The sequence below is a fragment of the Tenrec ecaudatus genome, chromosome 5 (genome assembly GCF_050624435.1).
Source record: "Tenrec ecaudatus isolate mTenEca1 chromosome 5, mTenEca1.hap1, whole genome shotgun sequence".
NCBI classification, from domain to species: domain Eukaryota; kingdom Metazoa; phylum Chordata; class Mammalia; order Afrosoricida; family Tenrecidae; genus Tenrec; species Tenrec ecaudatus.
Window position 1 is genome coordinate 30,389,786 of NC_134534.1, and position 17,613 is coordinate 30,407,398.

General features: G+C 42.7%; 1 protein-coding gene and 1 non-coding gene across 2 annotated transcripts in view; both read left to right on the plus strand.

The window, feature by feature from the left end:
- The first annotated feature begins 6,648 nt into the window (after positions 1-6,648).
- EIF3E (eukaryotic translation initiation factor 3 subunit E) overlaps positions 6,649-17,613 on the plus strand; it is a 42,493-nt gene continuing 31,528 nt past the window's right edge. The window contains exons 1-3 of the mRNA XM_075549361.1: positions 6,649-6,806; positions 13,758-13,872; positions 15,654-15,771. Coding sequence (XP_075405476.1) covers positions 6,717-6,806; positions 13,758-13,872; positions 15,654-15,771 — 323 coding nt within the window. The 5' untranslated portion in view covers positions 6,649-6,716. The remainder of the gene's footprint in view (positions 6,807-13,757; positions 13,873-15,653; positions 15,772-17,613) is intronic.
- LOC142449367 (U1 spliceosomal RNA) lies at positions 9,582-9,742 on the plus strand. The gene has a single exon (XR_012784562.1). It is a non-coding gene; the product is annotated as a U1 spliceosomal RNA (small nuclear RNA).

The following is a 17,613-nucleotide window of genomic DNA, read 5'->3' on the forward strand; positions in this document are numbered from 1 at the left end:
AGATCTATAGAGATGGGAACTAGATGAATGAATGGTGCCTTGGGGGCATGGCAGGGGAAGTTGGAGGGAAATGGGGAGCTAATAACGATGAGGACAAGAGTGAAGAAAATGGCCTAAAACTGATTGTAGTGATGAATGTATAACTCTTCCTCAAGTGACTGAATTATTGAATTGTAGATGTGCGAATTTTATGCCAATCAAACTGTTGAAGAAAACTTTTTTGTATGCTTAAATACACCTTCTCAATGAAAAATTTTTTTAATGCCTCTGCCAGAGGGGCAGAAGGAGGAAGCGATTACTTCAGACACAGTGCTTTAAAGGAAACAAGCCATAGGACGACTAATGCTTCATCTGAATCTTACCAATGATGAGGAGAGCGGAAAGGAGCAGGGCACTTAGGTAGGAGGATAAATGGGGGAACAATAAACACTGGCTTGCTGCTGCAGAGTTCTAGAGAAAGAGAATTTGAGAACCCTATGAAATACGTTAAGAAGTCCTGACCATATAGAACAGGAGACAGGAAATGACAAGGCGACACTGGTATTTAAAAAGATCACCCCGACAAGTGGGAGGGCAAGTTAGACAGATTCAGGAAGAAGGGACTTTATGGTAGATGATTTGGGGGTGGAGGGAAGATGATTTTGATAGTCTGGGTGAGAGATGATCGGAGTCTAAACAAGGGAAAAGGGCTTGGAGGATGGAAGATGCTCAAAGAGTTGATAGCAAAACAGATTAAGACTCCCTGGCTTGACGTGAAAAGTCTAATTCAGAATCCTGGCACATTCACTGGGCCCTTGAAAATTGGGCCCTGGATCCTCAATACAGAATAAAGTCATGCTATCACACACTCCACCCTCCAGGCCAGTGGTTCTCAACCTTCCTCATGTCGCGGTCCTTTAATGCAGTTCCTCACGTTGTGGTGACCCCCAGCCATCAAATTATTTTTGTTGATACTTCATAACTGTAATTTTGCTACTGTTATAAATCATCATGTAAATATCTGCTATGCAGGATGTATTTTTATTGTTACCAATGGAACATAATTAAAGCATATTGATTTATCACCAAAACAATATGTCATTATATATTGTGAAATATTTATTTCTAATGACAAATAAATGAAGCATGGTGTAGCATGGGTAACAGTCTTCATGCCGGGTACACGTATGTGGTTGTATCTGCATGTGGGCGGACCCGCCTGGAGACGGATAGAGGAGCGGTGTCTCAGTTCCTAAGACCATCAGAAGTATGTGTTTTCTGATGGTCTTAGGAAACCTCTGTGAAAGGTTGGTTTGGTTCCCAAAGGAGTCATGGCCCACAGGTCGAGAACCCCTGCTCTAGCCACAAACTCCTTCTCAAAGTCTTGATTACACTATGTTTTTTTTGGCCAACTTGTTTATTTTTCTTCTACCTGGAACTTTCTTCCCTTTTTGTCAGGCAGCTGAATGTCTATTCAGGCAAAGGTAATAATATTTTAGTATTAACTCCTATGATCATTAGGTTTTGTATTGTGGTACCTACATAATTTCATGTCAATTTGATAAATAGAGTGAAGGGGTGGAATTCAGCCTGTAAATCAAGTCACAGCCTAATGGTGACTCCTTGTGGGCATGACCTCATGAGGATTCTGGGAACTTCCTCTCCTTCTCCCTGGAGGTGGGACACATGCTCTCTCTGCTTCAACTTTCTATTGAGGAGACAGATTCAGAGAGCTGGAGGAGCATCACGCCAGTGCTGAGATGCTTCCACCGCCACTGGATCCACAAGACTTCACATGCTGGCCTGTGATCTTCCTGCATTCAGCATCATTGCATGTGTTGCATGAGTCTGAAGAGGAATGCATGGACCGGTATTAGACTTATGGGCTAATATCGGGCTTATGGACTTGATCTGCACTGGACTGGGATGTTTTCTCAATATTCAACTGCTCTTTGACATAAAGCTCTCTCTTGCACCCAGATGAGTGTCTAAGGATTTGTTTCTCTAGTCCACCTGGCCTAACACATGGGTCAGCTTGGCTAGGCCAGGATTGTCATTGCTTTGGCAGTTGAGGCCTCATCATTCCTCATGATGTGACCTAGTATAATGTTATCAACTACATAATGGGGACTGTTGAGAGCAGTCAAGCCTTTATAATAAGATTAGGGTGGAATGCAACCCCCTTCGGCCGGCAGTCCCGATGCAGTGGCAGGGATGTTTCCGCAGGTCTGTGGCTCCCTATGGAAATGGTGGTTGTGGGAAGCTTGCCTCCTTTTGTGCTGCATATCACTTACTTTTGCTGGGTTGGGGTTCTGCATCTGCCCCCCATTCAAGACCTTTGGGTCTGAACCAATGACTTACCACCTTGTGTGCTGATCCTAGATCCTGGACCTGTCGGTGGCCTGCCATTCCTCCTGTGATCTGATCTGCTGGTATTAGATTCTTTCACCTCTGCAGTCACAAGCCTCACCTGTTGACCTTGGGGATTCAGCTACCCATGCAGCCTGTGATGTCCCTGCTGGTTCCAGATAGTTAATATCACATATATTATATCTGTATATAATTGCTAGTTTTATTTCTCTCGAGAAACCAGTCTAAAACATCCCCTTCATGAAATTCTACCTTTCTCTTCCAGGAGCTCTGTGTGCACATCCCACTGTGCTCTGATTACTTTGTTTTTTCCATATGTACCTTCCAAGTCCTTCTAAGTCATAAGGTCCTTGCAGGCTGAGATTGGTTTCCTTTCTTAGCTTCTGCAGAGCTTGACATTGTGACCAGCAAAAAAGCCTGGGTGTATGATGAACGTATGAGAATCAGAGTCTACCTCTGATACCACCACGATGCTTCCAGGTGAGGCCTTGCTTGCCCTTCCTCTGTGACCCCGCTCTTAAACTAAAACGCAATGAAGAGACTAAAGCCCCAAAAATAAGATTTCCCATATTTGGGGATAAATCTCTCTTATAAAAAGAAACAAGATCTTTTCTCAAACCAGCAAGGAAAATTCCAGGGGAAAAGCCAGGCAAATCGGCACAGTTTCCAATCTGTCACCACTTTAATCCATCTTGTAAATCACTTTCAGTTTAATTTTAAAGTATGAAACACATTTTCTTCATCCATTTCTCTAAGAACTTACTTAAAGAGTGGCTCCTATTGTCTACATTATCAAAACATTTTACAGCCTGGGTTTGAAGACCTTCCACATTTCACTCATTCAGTCCACTCACTGTCCCCACACTACTAGCAGAATCATCTTCCAGAAATACAGATAGGATTATTGGTCCTCCCACTCAAAAATACTTCCAGGCTCCACATGACCTAAGATAAATGTCAAATTCCTCACGTAAGCTTTAGACTCCAGATTTTGGCAGATTTCCACCCCACCCCCACCCCCCGGCTTACCCTCCCCTATAGTCTCTAATCATCAGTTACTTCCCAAGTTATTTTTCTCAAACATATTTTATTAGTCTGGGTACTTTAGAGAAACAAATCCACAGAAACTCATGTACCAGAGAGAGTTTTACATAAAGGTTAAGTGTGCATCAAGAAAACATCCCAACCCAGTGCTGCCTAAGCCCACAAGAACAACATTAATCCATTAACCCATATGTCCAATACCAATCCACAAAGTCCTTCTCCGTCTCACAAAACAGACACAATGATGCCAACTGCAGGAAGAAAGCCGAGTCAGTGAATGTGTAAACATCTCAGTGTTGACAGGGGTCTCCACATGACTGCTCCAGCACCCAGGGCTGCATCAGGGTAGGTCCTTGAGGTTTCTCCTTGGGGATGTCTTGCAGGAAGTAAGCCTTGCCAGCTGAAGCAGGGAACTGTCTAAGACAGCTGCACCCTGGTCTGACTATCACAAATCAAGCGACTCGAGAACTAGAAAGGCGAGGCTCACAGAGCCATTTATCCCTCTGCACTTCAATTAACCCTACGTGTGTTTATCGGCCAGGTTGGTACAATATACTAACTAACTCACCTATCTTACATTTTCTCTGTCTTTGTGTATCTGCAGTGTTCCAGTTGTGCCTAAAACACTTGAAATGCTTTCCTCTTTATGTGTAACAAAAGCAAGCTGTCCCAATAGAAAAGACGTCCAAGTGACGAAGCCTTTTCTCTTTGCTCCTTCCCCGTTGAGATGCAATATCTGGTTGGAGCCAATCTGACTGGGCCTCCATGCGATTTCCATATTCCATAGAACTTCTCAATACATTTTGCCCTTCCATTACAATTATTTACACAAATATTATATTTAAATATATTTACACTACATGTAAATATTGTATTTACAGATATTATCTTATACCTGTCAGCAGACACCCCTCTTTGAAGACAGCCTCCTGAAATCCAGTATCTATTATTCCATTTCTCTCCTTTTTGAGCATGAAATGTCAAAGGACGCATTTGTCTCACTTCCTCTGCCCCTGACTTTGAGTCCCTTACAACAGTGACCAACCCCCTCTCTGGGTTTCCATGCACCTAACTGATATGGTCTCCAGGCCACAAAGGTTCCGAGCATCTTATTACATTAGCAAGCTATCCAATCCCCTTGGCGGGCCACAAGCATCTCATTTGCATAGCCTTACCCACTCATTTGGTGGGAATGAGCGAAAGTATAGTGGTGGTTGTTAGGTGCCATCCAGTTGGTGCTGACGTATAGCAACCCTGCGTACAAAAGATCAAAACATTGGTCAGATCTGCACCAACCTCACAATCGGTGTCGTATCTGAGGCCATTGCTGCAGCCACTGTACCAGCCCATCTTGTGGTGGGGCTCCCTCTTTTTCACTGCCTTTCTATTTTACAAGCATGCTGTCCTTCTCCAGGGACTGGTCTCTCCTGGTGAAAAAGGCAAAGTATGTAAAGTGAAGTCTTCCCCTCCTTATTCTAAGGAGCAGTCTAGCTAGAAGTCATTAACTGCCCCTCCAAGCATAATTTTGATTTGTGACTTCTTTCAAAACCGTCTCAAAAGGTTTCACGCCATCCACAATGCAATCAAGAGCTCTTACAAAATATTCTTGTCTTCCAGCCCACTAATGCCGTTCAGAACTTATCTTCCATAGCTCTGGCTGTTTTAAAACTGGCAGCAAGAGGTTTGTAGCAGAGATGTCACTTTGGAGGTGACGTGGGCTGTGTGCATTCCAATTGCGGTACAGGTCGGAGTTGAAAGGGCTTGGTGGTGAAATTGGATGTGGAATGTAGGAGGAAAAGGAGGGCTAGGACCGGGCCGTGTTTCCTTCTGTTGCGTGAAGGGTGGCAGTGAGCTGAGTTGGAACATCCTGAAGGGGACTTAACAGCCAAATGTACACCGCTTTCTTTCACGTTTCTGTCTAGCAACCTACTTCCACCTTTATTTAAGAAAGGCTTACCAAGTGAGCATGGTGTGTGAGTTGAATTGACTCCGACGCATAGCACCCCTTTGTGCCAGGGGGTTTCCTAGACTATCATTTGTATAGCAGCTGATTGCCAGGGTTTCTCCCCAGCAGCTCTCTGTGAGCAGCCCAATGCTTGTCTACTGTGCCACCAGAGCTTCGATAACACGACGTTAATTAATTTAAATATTAAAGTTTAACATGCCAAATATTACCTGATCCCAATAACACACATCAGATGATCACAAACAACCAAACTGTTGACAATGAGGGGGGTTGGAGCAGAGACCCCAAATCCATTTGTAGACAATGGGACATGCCCTCACAGAAGGGTTACAAGGAAGGGATGAATCAACCAGGGTTTAGCACTGATGAAAAACAATATTCCTATTTCCTTGAGGCTTGTCAAAACCCCTATTGTCATGACTCCAATCCTGCCTTTCACTGTGGGCGAGACCAGAGCATGCACAGGTACAGCTAAGAGCTCAGGACACATGGAATCCAGTTCAGATAATCCCCTTGGGAACAGAAATGGGAGTAGCAATACCAGGAGGGTAGGGAGAAGGTGGGGAGGGGTGGGGAAGGGAGGAAGAAACCGCCAGGCAAGGGAGACAGTGGTCAGTGTGAGCTATGAAATTAATAATTTATCATTTATTAAGGGGTCATGAGGGTGGGAGGGGGAGGGAGGGTAAAAAGAGGAGCTGATACCAAGGGCTCAAATAGAATGCAAATGTTTAGAAAATAACAATGGCAACATATGTACTGATATACTTGATACAATTGATGTATGGATTGTTATGAGAGCTATTAATAGCTCCCCACAAAATGATCTTTAAAAAACAAACAAAAATGTGGGAGCCATCCAAACAGAAGAGTTTGAAAAATGTTTCCAAGAATGGAATCCCAAATTTGACAGGTTTATTCAGTGTCATGGAGAGTACTTTAGAGGTGCCAGGTTGTGTTGTAAAAGAAGCTTTGGGGGGGGGGGGGTAAGCCAAATATTCGTTTAGATACTCGTGTTCTTCCTTGTCCTCTGCCACAACCGCGTGTAAATGACGGTCTTAAAAGTTTCCACTATTTCCTAAGAAACAGACTACAGGCCACTGACTGGTCATTCACAGGCCAGCAAAACGAAACCAGTAACTAACTAGCAGAGGGCCTGCGCCCACTGCTCGGCTCGCAGCAAGCAGCACCGGAGAGGAAAGGGAGGCCTGTGCGCATGCGTCCAGACTCCCAGCGCGCGCGCGACCGAGCCCCGCCCAGCGCTCCTTTTGCCGCACATGCGTAGTAGGGCGTCTGTTCATTTCCATTTCGGTGCTACCAATAAAGTTTGGTGAGCGCAGACTCCCTCTTCCTTGGCAAGATGGCGGAGTACGACCTGACTACTCGCATCGCGCATTTCTTGGATCGGCATCTGGTCTTCCCGCTGCTGGAGTTCCTGTCCGTGAAGGAGGTGAGGGCGGCGGGGGGCGGGGGGAGGCGTGGGGGCGCGGGCGGCCGGGAAAGGCGTCGGACGGGGGGGTCCCAGGGCCGACACACGTGTGAGGCGACCGGCGGTTTGGCCCCAGACCGGGCCGGAAGCCTCTGCCGGTAGGTTAGCGTCTTCCTGGCCGGTTAGTGAAAGGAGGCCCGGCGGCGGGCCGCGACGAGAGGCGACGTGGAGGAGGGTCGCGGAAGGGTCCCCGCATCGCCTGAAGCGCCGGCCCCCGGGGCACGTCAGCGTCGGTGCCTCCCGGAAGTGGGCGCCTGGCTGGCTGCGCGGCGACGCGGGAGCCTCGTCCCAGGACGGCTTCCAGAAACCCGCCGGAGCGCCGGAGCTGCGGCGGCGAGAGTGCGCTTGGTTGTGTGTGTTTTGCTTTGCCGGATCGTTGAGAATATTTTTCAGACGTTAAGTAGCCTAGCAACTTGTTAGCACGGACGCTCCCTGGTCTTTTAGAAAGTCACGTCCTAGCATAGAAACGTGGCGTGTTCTGTTACATGGGCAAGAGACCCAGACCCAAGAAAATGCTTTTATTGGTTTCTTCCCATCGGTGGATAGATGGGCAGGTTTCACCACGTGATCTGAACTGGTGGTGAATGTTCACCTGGCTGCTCAGGATACCTGGAATGTGTAGGTCCGGTATCACATTTTAGGACGTGTCTTAGCCTTGGCAGTTCTGAAACCATGGCCTTAGTGCGCAAGTTGAATGGGAGTCGATGGTGCATTTTAATAAGAGTAGTTAAAATGATTTTGCTACAATGAAAGGATTAGAATTTTGACCAGAAACGGAAATTAATTTTATTTCTGCGAGCATAGATCTGAGGGGCTGTGAAGAGTGGAGTTTTTGTATGTGCTCCAAGAGCAGTAAAATTTTAAACAGTATACTGAACTTTACAATTGCCCTGAAAACTTCCAAGGAAATAGAGTTCGTTAGCTAGCTAGCTGTCATCTATAAATTAATATCACGAACCTTTTATAAACACGAGGATTTAAGTTGATGACATTAGGGAACAACAAAATTTTAACAAATGTCCAAGAATCCCCTGCCTAGATGTTTCTGTAGAGGAGGGCGTTCTGGTGGTGTAGTGGATTATGCGTTAGGCTGCTAAGTACACGGTCAGCAGTTCAAAACCACCAGCTCCCAGGGAGTGAGAGATGAGGCTTCCAACTCTAGTCAAGAAATACTGTCTTGGAAAACCCACAGGGATAGCCCTACCTGCTTTAGAGGGTCACTAGGAGTCAGAAATGGTTGTATGGCAGTGAGGTTTTTAAAAAATGTTTAGGATTTACTCCTCTCTACTTCAGATCTTGAATGAAATCGTTGAGCCTGAAATCCCTTTACTTTCTGGTAGTGGAGGTTACATATAATGGAGTCGATTTTGAGTCACAGCAGCTCATCTGACAGAGAGCGGTCCCCTAAATTTTTCTTTGCTGTAACCTTCAGAGCAGCAGATCACCAGGTGTTCATCCCTTGGAGCTTTTGGGTGTCTTCCCATCAGTAGTGGAGCACTTCACCCTTGGGGCCAAAGATGAGGTGATCAGGCACAGAAGAAGAAAGGCAGAGTACCATTCCATTTTTCTCCTTTAGCTTCTTGAAGCCGCTTTCATAATGTGAAATCCTTTACCAACCACTTGTAGAAGACCTTGTTTCTGCACTGGCAAAAATTCATATTTTTGTAGTGTTTTTTAGGTAGACAGAAGAAAAGGAGGATCACGTGTAGGTTAGTTTTACACATGGCGGGAACCTATGAAGCTATAAGTTGCAGCTGAAAATTTGTGAAAAATAACTGCTTGGCACCATCAATCCTTTAAGGGAAGGTTGTTGTTAGATTCCACTTATAACCCATGGTGACCCTGTGTTCCAAGGAACGATAGACTGTGCTCAGAATATTTGCTAGGTTTGAGCCTGTGTCCATCCTCCTCTTTTTCACTGACCTTCAGTTTTACTAAGCATGGTGTCCTTCTGTGGGTATTGGTCCCTCCTGATAACATGCTCAAAGTACATGAGACAAAGTCTTGCCCTCCTGGTTTCTAAGCATTGTGGCTGTACTTCTTTTGAGGCAAATACATATGTAGTCATGCTTTTGGCAGCTCTTGGTATAGTCAGTATTCTTTGAGAACACCATAATTCGGAGGTCCTTTAGTCATTGCCCAGCATTTGCATGTAAAAGAGGTGATCGAAAGTACCCCTGCTTGAGTCAGGTGACATCTGCTTTGGAACACTAAGAGTGCCTTTGCATTATGTTCCTCAATGCAGAACATTGATTTCTACTTGTACAATCCAAGATACAACCCAGACATCTTACCACTAAGAAGACTGCCTGTTTTTTAAACCAAAACAAACACTGGAGTCGACCTGTTCTCAGTGCCAGAGATACTGGTAGTGCCATGAAACTAGAAGATACTCTCATTGCCAGTAGGCAAAAAGGACTGAGGACCAGAAGCGATCAGTTGGGCGGTAAAGGCTAGGTGGTTAGGTCTTAGCCACAGTGTTAATGGCTCATGGCAGTACCTCAATTGAGTAAAACGATTGAGTGGGTGGGGCATGTCTTGAGAATGGAAGCTCCAGGAAAGCACAGACTACTCTCTGCTTGGACCTCAGCATATAACCAGAGTCTAGAGTGTCGGCCTTAATGACTGCTTAGTGTAAGAATGAATGAATAGTTCATGCATCTTAACTACTCTATTCTCTTGAAAAGTACAGTGGGATTCTGGATTCAGATAGAAAAATCTGTACTTAAGAGCAAGTTCCTTCCCTGGCAGGGGAGATACCATGATCACAAAGGTGGTTTTCCAGGGCGAGGCTCATCCATTACCTCCAATGTGCTGACCCCTGCGATTTCTCCAAATGTGGGAAACTCGACTGCATAGTTTGTGGTAGTGGGGGACTGCGTTCACGTTCTCCCCTGGGGAAAAAAAGAAAAGCAAGTTCCTTCTCCAATCTATTTAATGCTTCTCCTGCCTAAAATGATACAACGAACATCTGAGAGACCCGGGTTTGATTTCTGGCCAGAGCATATCTTCTGTAGTCCTATCCCTGGTTTGTGTGTTTATGAGCAGCCCCGGTGGCAAGGTCAGTTAGAAACCACCAGCTACTGGAAAGACAGGGCTTTCTGCTCCTGTAAAGAATGACAGTCTTGGAAACCCACCAGGGCAGTTCTGCCCTGTCTCATAGGGCTCACTATGAGGCAGAATCAACTCACTGGCAGTGCAGGTTTGGTTTTGTTTTTTGATGATGCTGAACAAGTTTCAGCGGAGTTTCCAGATTAGACAGGGCATCTTGATGATCTGCTTCTCTAAAACAAGCAGCTGGAAACGGAATGGATTGCAATGCTGTAAAGTTTAGTCCCTTTGTACCTGGCTTGTCATGAGTCAGGGACTGAGTGGCAGACAGCTGGCCACCACAGCAGTGCGTATGTTCTCCTGAAATGTTTGCTCTTCAGAGTCTGGGCCATTTAATAGATGGAAGGGGTGTGGGGCAGCCATTTGTGGCTTTGAGGAGTGAGGTAAAGACCGCAAGTGGTAGCTGAGGATGCTGACCAATGACAAGTTCAAGATTGGTCAGTGCAGATAGTCCAGTTGAGATTGGAATCCATACATTTTCGTGCCACGTAGTTTGTGACTGCAGTCTTTTTTTTTTAACTGTTGAGTGCTTATTGTTATTCACTTTTTGCACATGCCACAGTTTGTTTGTCCATACCAGTGTTGACCAGTGTGGCAGGCACATGTGCCACTTGGAGCATTCAGATACTCACTTTTGTTGGGGCATCTACCAGTGGACTTGCTGGGTCAACTATGGTCACCTTTAGAGACCACGTGCTGTGCTCGTACTAGCAGGGTATGGCTGTATTCTGTATCTCTACCAACAATTGGTATTGTCAGGAATTCTTTCCATTGGTTGGTTGGTTTTTGTTTGTTTTCATTGTTTAATTTGTATTTCCTTGATAATTAATAGAGTTGAGAACTTTTTCTGCATGCTTATTAGCTATTTAAGAAGCCCTGGTGGCTCTAGTCAGTAAGTGCCTGACTGCTTGCGAGCTGCAAGATAAGCAGTTCAAGCCCACCAAGCACTCCACAAGGCAAAGATGACTAAGCAGATTTATAACATATAATCCTGCATCCATAAAGGTTTACAAAGCCTCAGAAATCCTGTATTGGGTTATTATGATTTCCTAATCGATTGCTGTGGGTGATTTTGGAAGACTTGGGTTGTTAACTGGACTGGTCGCTTGTCATCTTGTGAAGTGTCTGTTAGTCATTTGCCCGTTTTAAAACTTGTTATCTTACTGTGTACAAGCATTTTAAATGTGTTGTTCAAGGTTCCGTTTGGATCTTGTGGCTTATGCCATTTGATACCATGGCCATCTCTTGTTCTCCTTAGGTACCATTGGTGGGACTTGATTTGGAAGCGACCGTATGTACAATAGTACATGTACAACACGGCCCTGCCCTGCCTCATGCAGACAGTTATTGTTCTGTTTGGATCCACTATTGCAATCCATCTCATTGAGGGCTTTCCTGTTTTCTCTGGCATTTCCCTCTACTAACTAGGATGTCTTTTTCCAGGACTAGTCCCCTCCTTACACCATGTCCAAGGCACACGTGCTGTAGTGGCTTGTGTGTTGCTGGTGCTGAAAGCTGTGGCATACGAGAGGGTACCCCCTCCCCAACTGAATTTTTTTTTGAAGCTATGTATTTATATTTTTTACAAAACAACCTCATCACCTTCAAACTCATCAGTTTGGATGGTTGGCAGCACCTCCCTTGTTTTTTTCTTCACCTCTTCGCCGTCCTTTCATGTCCGTCTTCATTCATGGAAACAAAAATAGTCGCATGGAGTAAGGTCAGATGAGTAAGGTACATGGGGCAAGAGAGGCATGCTGTTTTTTGCCCAAACTGGCACCCTAAGATGGCTGTGTGAGCATGTGTATTGTCGTGGTGGCAAAACCAGTTGTCTTTGTGCCCCCCTCCCAACACACACAAATTGTTTTTGTTTTTTGTCACATACTGTTATACAGTCTTTTCAGACCTTTACCTAGAAACTTGATTAACACTCTGACCTGGTAGAATGAACTTCAAATGCACTATCTCTCTCACATCAAAGAAGAGATGAGCATTGTTTTGATCTTTGATTTCACTTGAGCTTTTTGGGGGCAAGGTGATGATGGCGTCTTCCACTGGCTTGATTGATGTTTGCTTTTGATATCCTAAGAACAGCACCATGTCTTGTCACCAGTAATGACCTTGGGAAAAAGTCTGCCTCACTTTGGAGCTGTTCTTTCAAAGCACAGCATGTCTCCACTGGATGCTTTTTTTGCTGGCCAGTCTGAGGCACCAATTTTGCAGCTATCCTTCTCATTCCCAAATCTTCCTTTAAAATTTGTTGACCCGAGCTCCAAGGTAGTCCAGATAACTTCGCATCTCTTCACTGGCCCTTCGTCAGTCTTGGAGCACAAGTGCATGAATTTTGTGGACAATTTTGTCTGTTCAGGAAGTTGACAGACTTCCAGAATAAGGTTTGTCATCAATCAACATTTCACCTTTTTGAAACGAGAAAACCACTCTGTGCACTTGAGTTTTCCCCCTAGCACTGTCCTTGTAAACTGCCGCATATCACAACAGTTTCTGTGGCATTTTTCTTAGGCAGGAAACAAAATTTTACAGCCTCACGTTCTCTTAAATCGTCCACGAGGGTTTGAGTGAAACTGCTTTCATGAAAAAAATTCACTGGGACCAAAAATTCCCAGGCAACACCACTGGGTGCACTAACTCAGAGTGAGTAGCTTAGTGGGAAAAATGTGTACTATGAGAGCCCAGTGCAGCTTTTTACCAGGTTTTTTGTTTGTTTTAGGTGGGGTGGGGTAGGGAGGGGTCGGTACGCCCTCATAGGTCTTCCACATTCTAGCAGGGTCAGCCATGGTGGGCAGATTTCAGCCGAGCTTCCAGACAGTGAAATGTTTTATGTTCTTGGATTTTTTTTTCTTTCCTTGGGGAAATTAATTTCAATGTAGAAATTATTTCTTTTCCTGCCTCCTTATCTTCGTAACAATTTGGCTAAAAGATTTCATTAAAATAAGTGTTTGAAATTATGAGGGCAAAGAATATACAGATGTGCTTTACACAATTGATGTATGTATGGATTGTGATAAGATTGTATGAGTCCCTAATAAAATGTTTTAAAAAATAAAATGCAAAAAATTAATAAATAAAAGTTGATGTTTGATAGAATGCTAGAAACTGATGTAGATATTTCATTATATTTTATGTTTTTTTGTGGGTTTGCGTATAGATATTTGCTTAGATCTTGGATTATGGGTCAAATTATATTTCTTAAACTCTTTGCAAAGCAAAAATCTTGGTATTCTATGATTGGCTTACAAAAGCTGCCAGTTTTGATTGAGATGGTGGTGCTGGGACAGCATTATAAAGGATTATAACTGTGAGTGGAAATCCATGAGATAAACAGGACACCTGGAGGAAGGTAGGGTAGGCATCACATAGATGTAAAGGATATAAGGTAAATTTTAATACGTTGACTCTTAAATACTTAAATGTGACGAATAGACAACTATAGGTCTATTTGTGGTGGAGACAGTGTGATTTTTGTGAATATACTGTAACCTGGAAAGGATCAAAGGTGGCTTGTGGAGATGTAAGAAAGTATAAAGAAGATAGTCTTTAAGGTAATATAAATGTGAATAGGGTGAAAATGCCTTTTCAGTATGCAATTTGCCTTCATTTCAGATTAGCCAAATGATCTTATGCCATTGTAGATCAGATGTTATATTGTTATATTCTTAAAGAGGTGGACTTTTTGGTTATAATAGTTTGTAGGCAAATGTCTCTCGGGAGAGATATCTAAGTAAATTAGCCTTGCTTTATTAGTGAGGCCTCAGTATTCATTTAAGTAATTTTCTCTTGCAGATATATAATGAAAAAGAATTATTACAGGGGAAACTGGATCTTCTTAGTGATACCAACATGGTAGACTTTGCCATGGATGTATATAAAAACCTTTATTCCGATGATATCCCACATGGTGAGTTATTTCATCTTGTTAATGTAGGGTGTGTGCTTTATGGTTTTGTGATTTGTAAAAGAGCATTAGCTAAAATTCTTAATAATTATCTAAATGATTTAAGAGTTTTTAGATGAAAGATGACTTGATGCCTGTAGGTGTTCCATACTATGTCATTTTCTCTCTATAAAAGATATGGAACGACTTTCAGTTCTTATGATCGTAGTACAGCATGTGTCATTAGCTGCATTCATGATTCAGATTGTATTTTAGGAACACCTGAGAACACTGGCAATTTTTTGGTTGCTAGCTTGTTCATTTAGCTTCTTGTTTGTCTTAGAGATCTTCATTAATCCTGACACATCAGTTATGGTTGTGAGTCTCAAAACACAGTCCTTTAGCCAGCCTTTGCCTCCCCTAGGAGAGCTTGTTACAATGGCAAGTTCTCAGACTTAATCTGAAACTGGTGAACGCCAGCATTCCATTTGGAGAACTGCTTTGGTATAGTGTTTCCCAAACCTCTGTTCTCTGGTAGGTGTGTATACCACCTAGTGGATTCCAACTCATGGCGACCCTGTGTGTTGCAGAGTAGAACTGCCTGTAGGGGTTTCTTTTAATTGGCCTCTAGGGGATAGGTTGTGGGTCTTTCTTATGATGGATTTCATGGTAAGTTGGAATTGCCAACACCTTGGTTGGTGGGTGAGGGCTTAATCACTTGTGCTCCCTGGGGTATCCTTCTGTGGTCGCAGATGTTCCCGAGAGGAAAAAGTAACCCATAAGCTTGGGAAATCGTTTATATTCCAAAAACTTTGACATTAAGTAAACAGGATTTGTTTTAAGTTGACATTTTTTAAAAGTAGATCATAATAGTATAAAATGCAGAAATCGTTGCACAAACAGATCTTTTTTACTTACTATTTTACAGTCCCCTGTAATGACAGTAACTTTTGTTGAAATCTTTAAATTTTTGTTTATGATTGAAAAAAAATAGGTCCCAAATCCATTTGCAGGGTTGTCACATAGATAAAGTCACCAGTGAATCCCCTCTGATCATAGTTGAGGGATGTGCAGAGCCTGGCGATCACATAGTAGAGTCGATTATCGCTTGCTTGCTTGCTTTGTGTGGTTTTATGTGGTTTTGTATGGTTTTCTTTGTATGACATTCAGCATAGGTAGATCTATGGAGATGGTAACTGGATAGGGGCTTGCAATGGAGGATTGGAGAAGTGGGAAGCTAATGATTATGAGAAGAAAATATTCTAAAATTGTGGTGTTGATTGCACAAATCTTAATGTGATTGAGTGGTTAAATTGTATGTATGGATGTGAAGTATATCCCAATAAAACGCTTTTTTAAAAATAGAACTTCTTTTTAGTGAAAATATTCTAACACTTGCCAGCAGGATATGTTCCAGGCAAGCTTACCTCTGACCCTTAGTGATATAGTTCAGGTTATAAAACTAGATTCATAGTGGTAAGAATTATAGACTTGGTTTAAATTTCTCACAATCTAGCTGAATGCCCATAGTAATAGTATATTAACTCTCTAAGCTGTTTCTGATCTTTAATACTGGCTTGATACATTAGAGAAAGAAACAGAAACAAAGTAGAAATATTTAGAATTAAACTCTTGAAATTCTAGTATGAAATTATAATTTCCTACCCTTCTAAACTTCTTAAATTTCCCATGTTCTTTAATAGTAGGAAAAGAATTCTTCTGTATCTTTGAAGTACTAGAAATAACAAGTTGTGAGTCTGTAGTGCTCTTTCACATTGTTAGTACTCCTTTGCATTTCTAATTAGCTCTGCGAGAAAAAAGAACCACAGTTGTTGCACAACTAAAGCAACTCCAGGCAGAAACTGAACCAATTGTGAAAATGTTTGAAGATCCAGAAACTACAAGGCAGATGCAGTCAACCAGGTAATCTGTATTTAATTTTAATTCTGAAATGTTTTTTCGGTATTAAATGTTAATTCAACCTTTTGCCTTTTGTCCCACTTACCTGTTTTCCACACTGGATGGTGCTGGGGCTGCCCTGGGAACATTTGGCAGTATCTGGAGACAACCACAGAGGGGCACAGGCTGCTAGAGGCCAGGGATACAGCTAAAGATCTCACATTGCATCGGACAGCCTTTCCCAGTCCCCAAATAAAGACTTACCTGGCTCAAAATGTCAGTCATGCAGCAGTTAAGAACCTCTGTGCTTGGACGACACCTAGAACAAATGGGTTGCTTGCTGCAGGGGAAACTTGAGCTTTCTTATCATTTCGCTCCATTCTTACAACCTTCCAGCCTCTGTGCCCAGCCTCAGGAGAGGATAACGCGGACCTAACTTCCCCTTAGCTAGAAATAGACTTATTGTTAGGTTTCCAAAGAAATCAGGTAACCTCAGTCTGACTCTGTAGATATCACTAGTTAAAGAACGTTTGGTTATTAGAAATGTTTGAAAATAAAATCTACACCTATAATTGAACATTTTCCATTGTGATAAATCTTTTGCTTCTAATATAGTCTCTTAAGAAATTGCTGAAAACTATGTCAAGCTCTATTCTTGACTACTAACCACAAGGTCAGTGGTTAGAAGCCCCCAGCCTGCTCCGTGGAAGAAAGATGCAGGCTTCTGCTTCCATAAAGATTCACAGCCTCAGAAACCGCAGGGGCAATTGTGCTCTGTGCTGTTGGGTCCTTGTGAGTGGGGATTGATTCATCGACAGTGAGAGTTTCGATGAATGTGATATGCTCATCAGATATTAGAAAGAAGGGGGCCTCTTTTAGATCAATAAGACATCAAATAGATGATTGGGGAAAATGTTGAGTTCTGAACATAAAATTGTAACCTAATTTATAAACTTTTGACGATAAAGTAATGATTTTTCCTCTTACCCATTTATAAATGCTACTGAACATGGAATATTACACTTCTCTCATGCTTGCCCAAAAACAGGTGATTACCACAGGACAGTTTATATACCTGAGAGATCATAAAGAAAAAATACAGTGATTCTATATTATGTGATCCACAAGTGTCAAATTTGGAATAAAATTGTGTGCAAGTTAAATATATTAAATGTGTGTGATATGGGAAGTATGCCAATAAGACTGTTGGGAAAAGCAGGTCATACCAATTGCTAATGAGGGTGTTGAAAGACGCATATAAAATTTATACACACACACATTTATATCAGTGTCCATTTTAGTGATGCTGTATTCCCTCCTTAAATTTTCCAGTTAAATTTTGTTCTCGAAAGACATGCCCTAGCAGAGTCTTTAGAAGGACATGAAATTTTTGAAAATGCCCACAGGTGAGCGAACTGTGCCCACTTGTCAGCTATCTTTTGGTATCTTTGCCATCCGTTCGCATCTTAGCAGTTGGCCACTGTAATTAAAATAGTTTAAATTGGGTTATTTGGCACTTTGGTGTAGGGGACATTAATTATATTGTGCATGCAGGATGAAAGTTAAAAATAATATCTTAATCTTATAAATTTGCCAAAGCACTGTCCTTAAGACAAATATTAACTGATTGGAAAGATTTATTTTTTAGGATTCATCCCTACTGTTTTTTTTTTTTTTTAGTCATTTTATTGGGAGCGCATACAACTCATCACAATCCATACATACATCAGTGTGTAAAGCACATCTGTACATTCATTGCCCTTATCATTCTCAAAACATTTGCTCTCCACTTAATCTCCTGGCGTCAACTCCTCATTTTTTCCCTTCCATCCCCACCCCACTTCCCTCATGAACCCTTGATAATTT